The sequence below is a fragment of the Aptenodytes patagonicus genome, chromosome 11 (assembly GCF_965638725.1).
Source record: "Aptenodytes patagonicus chromosome 11, bAptPat1.pri.cur, whole genome shotgun sequence".
NCBI classification, from domain to species: Eukaryota; Metazoa; Chordata; class Aves; order Sphenisciformes; family Spheniscidae; genus Aptenodytes; species Aptenodytes patagonicus.
In genome coordinates, this window is record NC_134959.1 from 1,538,389 (window position 1) to 1,551,834 (window position 13,446).

The following is a 13,446-nucleotide window of genomic DNA, read 5'->3' on the forward strand; positions in this document are numbered from 1 at the left end:
CCACCAATTAGACCCTACACACACTGCAACAAAACCAAGGGACAAACATATGACCCAGTCAGGTGCTAAAAAAAGTACTCTGTCCTTCAGATACGCAGCATCATTTTTCACTCGTTTCCTAGCTCTGCTCCACATTTAACAGGAAAGGCTTGTTCCTAAATAGAAACAATGCAGCTCTTCAGATAAGGTCATAATTTCAAAAGACAGTGACAAGCTCAGACACTGTGTCCAGCCCATCTACTTTGTTCTTCAATGCCATCTCCTCACTTCTGTGTTACCTGCTAGATCCAGCTTTATTAGAACAAAGCAATTCATCGCAAAGCTGCAGGATGACATCCACTATAGTCTTATTAAAGAAAATTAAAATATAGTACAATAGAGGCCTTAGTCTGGGCAATATCCTGAAAAGCTGAGCAAGTTTTAAATAAAAAAAAAATCTATAGAGAAAAGAAATGACTCTGGAACAGTGAGTACCGACAGAAAGAAAGTCCATCTATTGCTATGCAAGTTCTTTGGAGACGTCAGAGTCAACTATTGTTGAAGCGCTTTTCTGTATTAAATTTCAGACAAAGTGTGGAGGCATGTAATATGTTCTAAAGCACACATTACTGAGGATACTGTCACAAAAAAATCACCACAGGGTAAAAGCTGGCCATTAGATACCGTGACACAAGCAACTTCTCCGGTTTCTAGGAATTAGACTTGTCTAGGACCTTTAACCTACAGCTGAATAATTTCAGGAAAACACCACCATTTCTAGAAAGCTAGAAAACACAAAGCTTTCCTCTACTCTGCATTTAATTAAGGACAAAATCAATCTATTTCTAAGCTTATGTAAAGTATTACTATCTTTACAGTCTAACATTCACATTGCACCATAAGCTACCCCACAATATTCAGTAAATGAGAACCAGTAACTGGATGTGACACTTGCAAGCAACAGCTGTGGGAATACTTCCAGCTTTTTAGTCTCAAAAAGCCTCCATGAAGCAATGATTTGCCATTAACCCCAAATCTGAACTCTCCGATTAAAATCTTGCAAGGGCTGCTGTGACAGTTTGAAGAGTTCTTTTTAATAATTACTGCAGAGACGAGTATTCCCCTGGAGACATGGGGTAGCATTCCACCTCCCAAAGTCAAGCTATCCATTAATCACAGGAGAAAAGAGGCCACCGAACACAGCATGTTACTGTTTACTAATTTTAACAGCTACAGTACTTCTTCAAGGCACTGTGTTCACATTCACCCTGTGTGGTCTTGCAAACACGAAGGGCCCCAACATCTAAGCTCTGACGTCCTTAACGAGGACCCTGCGATACTTGCACTCACATCTCATTGAAGACTTCAGCTCAGTTAAATGGATCAACAGGCTAAGCCACTGCTCTTGCCTTAAAGAGATTGCATGCAATGACACGTCAGGCTGAAAGTCATCAGCACCTGACTGCTTTTACTTCAAAAGTTAGTTAGTCCGAGAGGATTCTACCATTGTGTTTAAGCACAACAAAGGAAAAGCCAAGCTATTACATCATCTGATAACACCTAGGTAAAAGTTTATCGTGTAATTTCTAAAATTATATTACAATCTGTGTGACTTAAACATGATGCTAAGTGCCTTCCAACTCACAGTACAAAGGTCTGGAGCCTGCCATCTACAGAAGGTTTATCCCTCACTCACAGGTCCAGGAAACAAGCAGCACAACAGCCAGCCACATAAACTCTCTTAAGACATCACCGGCCTCTGCAAGCATCAACTAATGCCATGAGAAAATGATCAGGTCTTCATTATGCTTCTGCAAGCATTACTGACAAGACAGAGGAATGAGACCTTCACCTGGGCCACTTCTGACATCTTTCTTAAACAGTAAATACAGGACATGCCATCAGCTGTGGGACTTCACAGGTAAAAACCTCCATCAGAGAGCCTGACAACATGCCTTATCCAGAGCCTAGAAAATCTTTGCATGCACTTCAGTTCTTGGGAGGCTGGAGGGAAAGAGCACATACTCACAAACGAGCAAAGAATTTTCTTTACAGAAGTGGAAGAGTCAAATTACACTTTTTAAATGGAATGCAGCTGTTGTCAATCTACAAATAGCAGAAAGTTGTCAACAATACCAAGACTTGAAGGGACACCCACAAATCCGCTCGTATTTGAAAAATGTTTGGTGAAAACCTACTGGTAGAAGATAACAGTGCCTCCTACAAGGATCTTAACGCTGCCTGTCAGAAGTTACACAAAGGTTTTGTCTAGTACACTGAAGTTATTCCCCTGCGCCCCCACCCCACATTAGTGTCATGAAATTCCTCACCCCCTTAAGCCTAAGGTACAGAGAGGGCACTCCTCTACTTCTCAACATAATCTGGCACACCATGTAGATCCCTAGGCTCCAGAACACATTTAGCGAGATAAAACTCATTTTCAAGAAGTCCTGTACAGCGGGATGCCTGGGGCTTAGGCAGCATAAGACATGCAAGAAACAGTATCTAGGAAGACTGATTTAAAAAAAAAAAAAAAAAAAGAAAGATTCTGAGCAAGTGCCATTAGTAACGCAGCTAAGAACTCTTTAAGGAATATATTTTTATCTTTGAGCTCTGCAAATCACTAGAAGTAGAGACACATCCACAATGAAGGTAAACGAAATAAGAAAAAAGACAGAATCCAGCTTAAACTTGCATTAACTAAATTCAGCTCTTGACTAAGTCAAAACGCTCTACAAGACCTCCAAATCAAAACTCAGTAAATGCTACTGTTCCCCTTTGTAAAGCGGCAAAACTAAGGCAAACATCAATGAAATTATTTGTGCAGGATGGAAAGCAGCACAGAAAGAGAATCATTTTCGTGATCCGTCTTAAGCCTTAGCATCCTTAGGCTTGTCGAGGTGGTAAGTTACAGGTACAGGTTTACAGTACTGAGAGACAGAAGCATTAAGGTGGATCTTCCATGCTGTCCACCCTTACCCCTCGCGCACACAGTTTGTTTCATTAAGTATCTTTTTGGCACATACATACCCTCATCCTCCTGTGGAGATTTCTTTTTGAATCCTCCATTCTTCTGGTTACTCCCTTGAGAGCTTGAAGTAGTAAAATAGTAAGTGCTACCTGCAGGCAAGCAGAGTTAAGTAGTTACTACCAGAAGACCTCAGGAGACGGTGAGAGAGGGGGACTGAGGATGGCAGAAATACACGTGAGCTCCAAATGCAGAGAAAGCTAAGCTCCACATCCACCCGAGCGCACAGCTTCGTTCATGTGCCAAGGAAACGGGACAGCCTTGCCAGAGGGAGTAATGGGTGGGACAGACTCCTTCAGTTTCCTTATATAACATATATTTTTTTGACAATCCGATCAAAATACGGCTTTGTTCAGAGGTCATTTTAATGTGGCAAAGAAAACAACTGGGAGAAATTTCTTCAGTGTTGAAACATGTACACATTTCCCAAGGCACAAAGCCATAGTTAACACTGGTATGGTCAGTTCAGAACAGCCTCACACTAGGAACTGTAAATGCTTATGAAAGGAAACGCATGTGCTGGAGTTAAATGCAGGATTCTCAGTAAATGCTGTTAGGATACTCTAATAAAAGCCAAGAAAGTAAGGCTACAAACAGTAAGACTCTCAATTGCTGCTACAAAACAATAAGTGAAGACTTTTTTGCCAGGAAAACGCAAAAAGTTCAGAAGGACAACAGCTTCCATTTCCCATGGTCTTTCACGAAGGCTCCGGAAAGAGGAGTAAGCCCAGAAACTGGACTGCTTATCCCCTGCTAGTTCCACTAGAGGATTCACTGCCATTTGAAAGATTATGCATGTATTTTAACTTAAAAAAAACCAAACCAACAAACAAACCTTCTCAAAGGTAAAGCAGCCCAAGCTCACCAGGCCCGTGCTGGCCAGAATAGCCGTGACCAGTTTTGTTCAAATCTCAAAGGCATCAGCAAACTCATCTTCCCAATGTGAAGAGGGTAGCGAGAAGAATAATTGCTTTTTTTTTTTTTACATTTCTGTGCTTTTGCTCTAAGAATTCAGGTAACATTTTCTAACATACACTTTTAACTTGTTCCAGTGCAAGGTTTTCAGCAAGGTCATATGATGTGATTTCTGACAAAGGTGAATGACATCTTCTTAGGCTTTGCTAGTGAGGCACAGAAAGATTCTCTACTTTAAAGTCTGCAGTTTTTAAATTAGCGCTTAGGTCTAATGACTCAAGTGCTTATTTAATCACGCTGAGGTCCTTGCGGAAAGGTGCCATTGTTCATCCCTGTCACCAAACAAAAACTTAAAACCCCCTGTAAAAGGCACACAGCTCCCAAAGCCAAGAACAGAACAGCTTTATTTCAGTTCCAGGAATGCAGGCAGTGAAGATGCCTGTCAGCACTCTTACTAAGACAGACCTTTTCCCCTCCTCCACCTGTACAGTTGCTCTTCGGGACTCACCTAAGAGATTCCAAAGCCTGACTGGATCTTGAATTACGTGTTGTTTCACCAGGACTCCACTGAGACCTCGACGTGTGGGGGAAAGCGTTTGTGACAGAAGGCTCTGAGGAGGAAGATGAAGAAAAAAGAAAAAAAGACAACTGTTGGAAAAGTACTGTGACTGCTTACCCTTTCTGTTTTCCATGAGATTAAGATTTCTAAACATAAAAATATTGTGGGTAAGTTGAAGGACCATCAACTGGGAGACCTGAATATTATTTCCCGGCTGTGCTGTGTACTTGCCGTGTGACTCTGAAGATGTTGTTTATAACCCAGTTTAAAGAAAGTTTTAAATAGAAACATATACTCAAAACACTTGAAAATTTTATCTTTTTCCTCCCTGCATCTCTGTTCTTCACTCTAAAGATACGTTGGAAGTCAGTTCTTAAAATGTAAAGATACCCTCCCACAGCAGGAAATCTTAAGGTCTACTACTTTGTGACCCTGCTGCACGGCAGTAAGGACAACACGGCTATTTCCCCATGGTAATTCAGCAGCAATCCTGCAGTTCATATTCACATTTAAAGGCAACTTCACAACATTTGAACTAACATTTACTAATACTCTCACTGGACGCAAGTCTTGCCCCTTCTCTGATGTGTGATCCCTGTCTCACCACCCCTCTCCGCTGCACAGGGACAAATTTCTGTGCAGCAAACCAGACAGGGACACTGACTGGGTGGAAAACCCTCACCCTTTTTTCCTGGTTTGCTGGGCAGCAACACAACAGCTTGTGCTGGCCCGAGATGGTAACCTCTTGGGATCGATGCTTTCTAGAACAGAACATCTTAGACTAGTTTAAACTGATCACAGAAGAACCTGGCGTGATTCACAAAGCAGTCCCACAATTGTTCTTCCTCCATGGCCTACTTGGGCTGCCAGTGCTTCTTCACCGCGCTGAAGAAAAACACAAAACAGTCCTAAATCATGTCGGAGGCCGAGTTTAAACAAGAACGTCGCCTTCTGCATTAAGGGCTGTCTTGGAGAGCCCTGCAGTATCAGCAGCACTGCAAGATGGGGAAAACACATCTGTGGCGCACACCAGCGTGGTGGGTGCTTATATCCCCAGTGATGCGAAGAGCCAGCGCAAGCGATGTCAGGAAAAGGCCTTTAATCAACATCTTCTTGCTTGTGACAGCCTAGGTGTTCTCTTCAGATGGTGTTTCCCCCAAGTTACTGTTATATAGCACTGACACGACGGACCTTTGGGCTGGTCTAACCTGAGAAACCTTCTAAGGAAAGCCCTGTCTCGAAGCAAGCGCCCATTTTAACACGGTAAGGGCTGACCCAGCCCCCCCCCGCCGCCGTTCGCCTTCTCCTCTGGTGCTCCCAGCCCCGCAGGCGGAGCACCCCGCCGGGCCGGGCCCTCCCCGGGGGGACGCTGCCTGCCGCGGGGAGCAGCGGCGCCGGTCAGCGCCCGCGGCGGCTCGGGAACGCCGCTGAGGAGGCAGGGCGAGGGGCTCCGTGAGGCGGCGGCACCCGGGTGGCCCAGCACGGCGGGGCGGAGCCCGCACGTCGCGGGGCCTCCCCGCCCGGTGAGACCGGCAGCCCCCCGCGGTGCTCGGCGCTGCGCTCCCCACCGCGCACGGGGGAGGCGAGGCGAGGCGAGGCCCCGCCCCGCCCCGAGGCCGACCCACCCCGCTCTGCGGGCCCCGCCGCCGCCCCGTTACCTGCAGGCCGCGTCCCGCGCCGAGGGGACCGCCGCCGGGCCGCGGGCGAGCCCGGGCCCAGGCCGGGGCGGGCGGCGGGGTAGACCGTCGCCAGCAGCTGCAGCGCCCGCGGAGCAGCAGCAGCCGCAGGAGCGCCATGACCCGCCGGCCGTCCCGCTCCGCCTGGAGGCCTCCGAGGGGCCGCTACGCTCGCCGCCGCGCCGGGAGCCGGAGGCCTCAGCGGGGACGGAAGTGCCCGGTGAAGAGCGAGCGGCCATCTTGGAAAGGGGCCGGCAGCGGCGGGACTGCCATGCCTCAAGATGGCGGGCGCAACCGTCGGCGGCAGGGCGGGATCGAAGGCGCCCGTTGGCCCCGCCCCCGGCTGCAGCCGCGCGGGGGCCGCCGGGCCGGCCCGCGCGGTTACCGCGGCAACGGGGAATCCCGGCGCTCGGCGGCCGCCGGCCCCTCTCCTGAGGCGAGGCCCGGCCCCGCCGCCGAGCCTCGGCCAAGCCCCGGCACAGCCAGGGGCCCCGCAGCCCGGCCTCGGCCAGGCCCAGGGCCCGCCCAGCCAAGGTCCCCGCAGCCCGGCCTCGGCCAGGCACGTCCCACGGCTCTGCCTTGGCCAGGGCCCGGCCCAGCCCGGCCAGGATCCTGCGGCCTGGCCTTGGCCAGGGCCCCCACAGCCCAGCCCGGCCAGCCCCCCCCCCCAGGGCAGGCTCCCTTCTGCAGACGAGCCCCAGGCCGAGGTCTGCCTGGCCAGTCCCCTGGAGCAGACGGTTCCCACAACCCAGTCAGGCCGCCGCAACCGGGCCTTGGCCAGGCCCTGCAGTGCAGGCAGGACCCCCAGCCCAGCCTTGGCCAGGCCCTCCCCAGCAGATTTAGGCAGGAGGAGAACCAACACCTGGGAGGAGCAAGTGGGTTCCTTGCAGGCACGGGAGAGAGGCTGCGGCCACCGTCCACCCGCCATCACTGTGGAGGCATGGCTGGCAGGGAGACGAAGCAGGCGGTGCAGAGTCTGGTAGTGTGAGTACACAACTAGCCCCCCTCTGGGATTTTTATCACTCTTAATGTCACGTCCCACATAATTGTAACGGCTGGGAGAAGAAGAAAGAAACAACCTCTGCAAACTTAAGATTCAACAGAGAGGAAAAAGACCAGCTCCCGCCCTTTGCAGCTGTTGCTGAGGAAGACTCCCCTTCTGATAGCTCAAGGTATGAATTAGCTCTGATAGAAAACAGCATTTAGTATGTGCAGCTGAGCATGATGGATTAACAAGTATGCTCAGCAGTAAAATGAGTGAACAAATATATATACGTTTATATGTTTGCTCTTTGTCAGGCAGGTTAGCTGGCTCCTGTGATCTATCTCCTGTGGAAAAGCCATTACAATGTGTTTGACAACTCACAGTAGCCAAGCTACAACACGACTGGCAGCCTGCATTTAAAATTGTTCTGTTGGTGCACGTGCGGGTTTCTAACAGTGGCAGAAACCCCCCCTCAAGCATTACACCAGAGCGTGTCAAGGTTATGAGTAGTGTTAAGTTCCCTATCTACAGATGTCACAAAGGTCATTGTATTTTAAGTCCCTGATCCTAAATCTTGTGTAATCACTTCCTATTTTGCACTAGTTGTGCACAGCAGAGTGGGTGGGCTCAACGTCCTCTGCTGAGTATTTCTTTGGGGCAGGAAGGCATTTCGCAGCAAACATCACCTCCCTCCTGCCACAGTTACACCCTTCTTGCTCTACTGAATTGAATATTCTATTCGCCAGGCCTGCGGGCCTGATCTTTCCTACCCGCTTCCTTTGATGTGCCTTCAAGAAGTCATGTTTCTTTCTCCTCCCCTGTCTTTCTGACCAGGATGGTTTCTGCAGCTTTTTCTCCCTCCCTCCAGTCCATGTTTCTCCCCTCAGGTGGCTTCAGGACAACTTTTGGGTATCGTCACTGTTGTTAGTTCTCCTAACTTACCTGTCCTAAAGTATCTCGGGCATTCCTGAATGGAAGGTTGCAGGGCTACATAAAATAATAATAAATAATTATCTCCCTTCCCAGCAGGTCTGAATTAGCATCCTCTTTCTAGAAGAGTCTCTTAGGATGTTAATTGTCATCTGCCCCCTGGGATGTGTCTAAGTAAACCTTCTACTAGCAAGGTCTATTAGCATGTTAATGTCCTCCTCACTCCTGGAAGTCTCTTTATATCACTGGCTTAATTGTCAAACAGCTTAATTTACAGACACAAAATTAAACTGGTTGCAATTAATCCATATTGGCTGGTCATAGCTTGCTGTGTCGCAGTGGGGATGTGACAGCCGGCTGTGGAGACACCAGCGGCTCCTCCACCCCACAGATCCCACCGGGCATGGCTGGAGAGGCCGAGCTGCCCAGGGAGATGCTGTGTGGCCCGCATTGCTACCCGCCTCTGCTCCGTGCTGGCCACGTGGGCTCTTCTGCTGGCACGCTCGCTGTCTGTAAAGAGAGGGTCGTCTGCACCTGCTCTGCCCGGGGAGGAATCTCTGTCCCTTGTCCTGGCCAAGACTGGGGGCTGCGAAACCCAAGGCTGGCCCTTTCGAGGCTGCGAGGAGCCCAGGTCTGACAAGCACACACAAAGCTAGAGGAGAGATGGGTGCTGCAGAGCTGCGGTGGCCCTAAGTGACTAGGCTGGGGAAGGACAGCAGAAAAAGCTCCGGCTAAGCACGAGCAGAGCACAAGCCCTCTGTTCCACGCCAGCCCACGCATGACACCTTCCTCGGCCGGGCGGCTGCCACAGAGACTAGTGTCACATCTTCACCCACCCTGCAGAGGGATCCATGGCGGGGGGTTATTTACACTCCAGCTGTGTTTGGAGGAGGAAACGGCTCGTTTGGAAATGCTGCCTGATGGAGGAGGCTCCCTCGCGTAGGCACAGAGCAGAGAGGTGCGGGATTTCCAGTGGGGAAACGTGGGATACAGCAACCACGGCAAAGCGCGTCAGGAATCAAGGGGCTGTGGGGCCCCCAGTGCCCCCAACCGCTGCAGGGTACCTGCGCCATGCACATTCCTATCTGCTTCACTCGAGGCACGTCACACCTTGCTTCCATCCATTTTCTGATTAGACCTGTTGCTAATTAGGCCTGATCTATTTTTAGAGTTGCATCATTTAAATAGAATTACAGCCCGATTAGAAGTGAAGCAGCGCAGTTTGCTTAGACAGGACTTCACTGACTTCCGCCAGGCTGACCCGAGAGAGAGCCAAATGGGTTTCATTATGCCCGCCTTACAGCTTCGCTCCAGTGAAGACAAACTTGCACCCATTTAACGATGGAGGGCAGTGAAAGCTGAACGTGTCCAAACTCCAGCACAGACGACCACCCCGCTGAGTCTGGGTGGGCTCACTGACTGCAACAGGCAGCGTTTCAGGTCCGTAGGGCAGCTGGGCTCTCGCTGCGATGCTCCCAGCCAGAAGATGCAAGCCTCGATGTGACAAAACCATACTGAACTCTGAGGACTGGTTATTTACAGACGCACCACGTAGCTGGAGTTGACATGATTCCTGTTCCTCCTTTCACACTGTGCCTCAAAGGCAACCAGCTGATGAAGCACCAGGGAGGAGGGCTGGGGGGTCCTCGCCGGTGCCAACACAAAGTGACGCCAGAAAGGAGAGTCAAGGGGTTTTGCCTTACGTGCAGCCAGCAACCGCCACGGCTGCGCTGCGACTTTTGCGTGGGCGGCTCGGGCTGCGCTGCGTACGTGGGAGTGCTGTCCCCTCTGTGTGTGCGAGAGATGACCTTGGGAAAGGTGGCTTCAGTCACTGCCCTTGGACTGGCAATATGCTCCTTTGGGAGTAAGCCAATATTCTGAGAGGACAGATATAACCTGATCCAGGCTTGGCCTCGCTGGGACGTGCTCCAGCCATGACATCACTCGGTAATGCCACGTGTATTTACTACTGGGGAAAGGTGCGGGATTGGAGTCTGAAATCCCTGGTTTATCTCCTGAGCAGGTTAGGAACAGGAAGCAGCATTAGCAGCCCCATCCTTGTATTTTTCAGGCCAAGAGAACTCCGTTTCCACAGCCAACACAGCCCTCAGCTCTGCTATGTCTGAGAACTCACATCTCCTACTTTCATGCTCCCTGTAAGACAGTCTTGCCACCCTTGTTCTTGCCCCCCGAGCCTCAGGAAGCTCCTTGCAGGATGCCATCAGCCCCCCCAGCTTAGCTCAGACTCATTTCAACACAGCACTTTGCAAACTGAGTGAATGGATACCTGGAATCGAGTGGCCACTGCGCTGTCCACAGACTTCACATCAATAATGAATCAAAGGATTAAATGTAAAGCTGAAGCTGCTAGAAGGTAAATTCAGACTTTTTAAAAGATGAAAAATTGCTCCGTTACCCACCCGGCAGCGTAAGCCAGGACTCCTCTGCGGCAGGACAGAAATGCACAGCTCGGCGCTAGCTAGGAGGCCGCAGAGCGTTCCAGCACCCTTCAGCAGCGTGCATCTCTGTCACGTACCAGATGTTTTTTTTTTAGATGACTTCTTTGCAGATGACAAGTCAAGGTCAAGGGATAGATGCTCCCCTTCAGCATAGCAAGGCCAAGTATCCCAGAAAGCCCTAGGCTCAGGAACAAAGGACATGCTTAAAAGACCACACGTCTGTCCCTCAAGCACAGTGAAACTCCTCACCGGGGAAAGATCTGTTCAGCAGATAGCCTTTTTATATGAGCCAGTCCAAAACCATCACACCTATTCCTCCAGGAACAGCTTGGGATCACTGCAAGTTCCAGTGCTTCCTGCTGCCGTTGCCAGACCCGCTTCCCTACCCGCTTCTCTCGGTGCACACAGGAGAGCGTGGCGCTTACACTGCTCCTCCCTGGGGACGAGGAAGGCACCCCAGCCCCACGGCGAGGCAGCCGACAGGCTTCAGGCGTAACTGTGACACAGTGCTGGGGTACAAACTTTTATCTTTGAGTCACCTCTAAAGACCAGAGAGTTTAAGACAGGTAGGCGACAGATGGCTATAGGCGGGGGATCACAGGGAATCAGCCATACAGCAGCAGCGGCTGAACCGTCTGCCAGTCACCGCTTACGAATCGCTAGAAAAGCAAAGTAAACGCAGGCAAGAAGGAGCAACGCTCTGACAGAGTGACATTGGTACCTCTCAGCTTAGCTTGCAGGGGTAGAGTGGGAGGAGGGGAATAGCTTGTTTGTGACTCAAAGGCCACGAATGAGCAGATTGCTCCACGGGAGTGCGCTCCCCGGAGAGCTGCTGAAGCATGCAGAGCTCAGGAGAAGCCCAGGAATCCATCTGTGTGCGGGAGGCGGCTGAAGTCATCTCCAAACCCCACAGACTGGAGGAGGTCAGTAAGCTCTGAGCGAGCAACTGTCACTCCACACCCCTGAAATCCGTAAGCAGACTAGAAACCTAAAGCCTGTCATTAGGAACCATAAAAACAGTAATTAGAACAAGACTGTAATGAGTTCACGCCTAGAACGTCAATACGAGGCATCTACCCAGCAGCAGGGGACCACTACCCTCGGAAAGCATCCTCCTCTGGGGGTGCAGGAGGCCTAAAGCTCCACGGACTTACTATTCGCACGGCTGTAAGGTCCTGCAGGGAACCATGTAAACAGACTTACTATCCACAAGAGCAGCTCAAAGCTTTGAGGCGTCCAAAAATACTGCCGCCTGTGCAGGCCAAGGGCGCGGTGCAGCACGGGAGCTAAATCGGCTCCTGGTTCGCCGGCTCTGCCTGTCCTGGGCCCCAGTGTGCGGTCCCGGCGCTTTGCTGCAACTCAGCTGATGACACAGCGGGCTGCATCGAGGAGTCGAACCTTCGGAAGAATGCTGATTTTGGTACAAGTGAGCTGTTGCGTTAGTTTAGCCTTATTTAATCACATCTGATAGAGCTGTGAGCAACCACCTCATTATAAAGCAGGTGAAAGCCCAGTCTTTTCTTTCTTAATGGCATCACAGGCAGAAGGGCTTGTTCTAAGTTGGAGTTGTCCTTTAACACCACCAAAAAAAAAAAAATACATGGGTGGCTTGAAAGTAGTTTGATTTAAGAAAAAAAGAGACTGTGGGCAGAGTTAGGGAGGTTTCTGCTGCAGTACCAAGAGCATCAGCTGTACTCCTTGCTGGCTTTCCAAGTGGCTGCCTTGTTTGCCAAAACCGTCTCTCTTCAAAATGTTAATAGATGATATTAACTAAAACATGAGCCAAGCTTAAAGTAAAGGTTCTTCTAACCAAAGTTCTTCTAAAGTTTTATTCTCTTGGCCCCTGTGATGTTGGCACATCACTGGTCACACAGGATTTACCCTGATGTGTGGCCGCAGTAGTCACAGATCACACATTGTCTGATCTATTAAAAACAGATTCCCATCTTTACATCCTGGTAGGAGCTGAATCAGCAGAGAACTGCACCCACATTAACACAGACCAGGTATTTTTGCCCTTATGGTTGACATAATGGCTCCCTGCATCACGAGACAGTTGCTACAGAGCTTCAAGGGAGCTCAGCTGAAGAAGCGAGATGGATATGGTTACCCACAGGCTGCAGAAGCGGGTGAGCGGCTGACCCAGATGCCATCTCCAGAGCGAGACAGGGAAAGAGTAACAGAGCAGGGACCAAAGGGTCACCGAGCTCTTTCCCCAAAGTCAGTGTCCTTTTAGTTTGCCATGACAGACAGAAATAGGCCTGAAAGCACGTTCCCCAAGCGGCCTAATTTCTCTGCCCTCATGCAATGTTCTCTTTCCTCCTCAGCACCAGAGTATTTGTTTTATTTTAGGATTTGAGAGCTTGCAACCTTTAGCGAAGGATAAAGGTGCTCAACGATTAACTATAGTTGTGGGGTTTGTTTTTCTCTCTTAAGTATTGCAATTAAGTTGCAAGGAGCAAAAGCCATCCCAGGGTAAGAAACCCAAGCAGGTTAAACGTCCTCATCACAGAAGCTGCACCTAGAAAAACAGAACCACCCCCAACTGCAGTCATTCCCCCCACACTCCCGCTGTTAGCTTTCTTTCACCAAGTACTTTTCATGTCCCTCCCTGAAATAGGTTGATAGTCCACGCTGTTGTGTTCAAATAGAAAAAGGTCAGGATGACACAGAAAGGATTTAACTTCCTCCCCAGCACTGGATCTTTGACCTGGATGACATTCAAGGCTGTCAAGGAAGCAGTTACAGCCAACTGTATTTGGGAAATTAAAAAACTTACTTCCCCTCTCATCTGCTCACTCAGAGGCACCCGAGAGGCAAACGCTTATTTGCAGTGTCTTCAGTGAAGTAGGACAAGCAGCTTAATGGAAGGGAGGACAAAAAAACCCCAACAACCTTTCTTTGACTGGTTTAGT

The 13,446-nt window shown here is 49.9% G+C and overlaps 1 protein-coding gene across 2 annotated transcripts in view; it reads right to left on the minus strand.

Annotated features, from left to right (window-relative positions):
* SPG7 (SPG7 matrix AAA peptidase subunit, paraplegin) overlaps positions 1 to 6,292 on the minus strand; it is a 34,207-nt gene extending 27,915 nt beyond the window's left edge. The window contains exons 1-3 of one of the 2 annotated variants that reach the window (XM_076348902.1): positions 6,140 to 6,292; positions 4,431 to 4,533; positions 3,010 to 3,099 (exon numbers count right to left, since the gene is read on the minus strand). In XM_076348902.1, coding sequence (XP_076205017.1) covers positions 3,010 to 3,099; positions 4,431 to 4,533; positions 6,140 to 6,277 — 331 coding nt within the window. In that variant the 5' untranslated portion in view covers positions 6,278 to 6,292. Of the gene's footprint in view, positions 1 to 3,009; positions 3,100 to 4,430; positions 4,534 to 5,163; positions 5,748 to 6,139 lie in introns of those variants that run through there. The other variant, XM_076348903.1, reaches the window with a different exon arrangement.
* Positions 6,293 to 13,446: the final 7,154 nt, after the last annotated feature.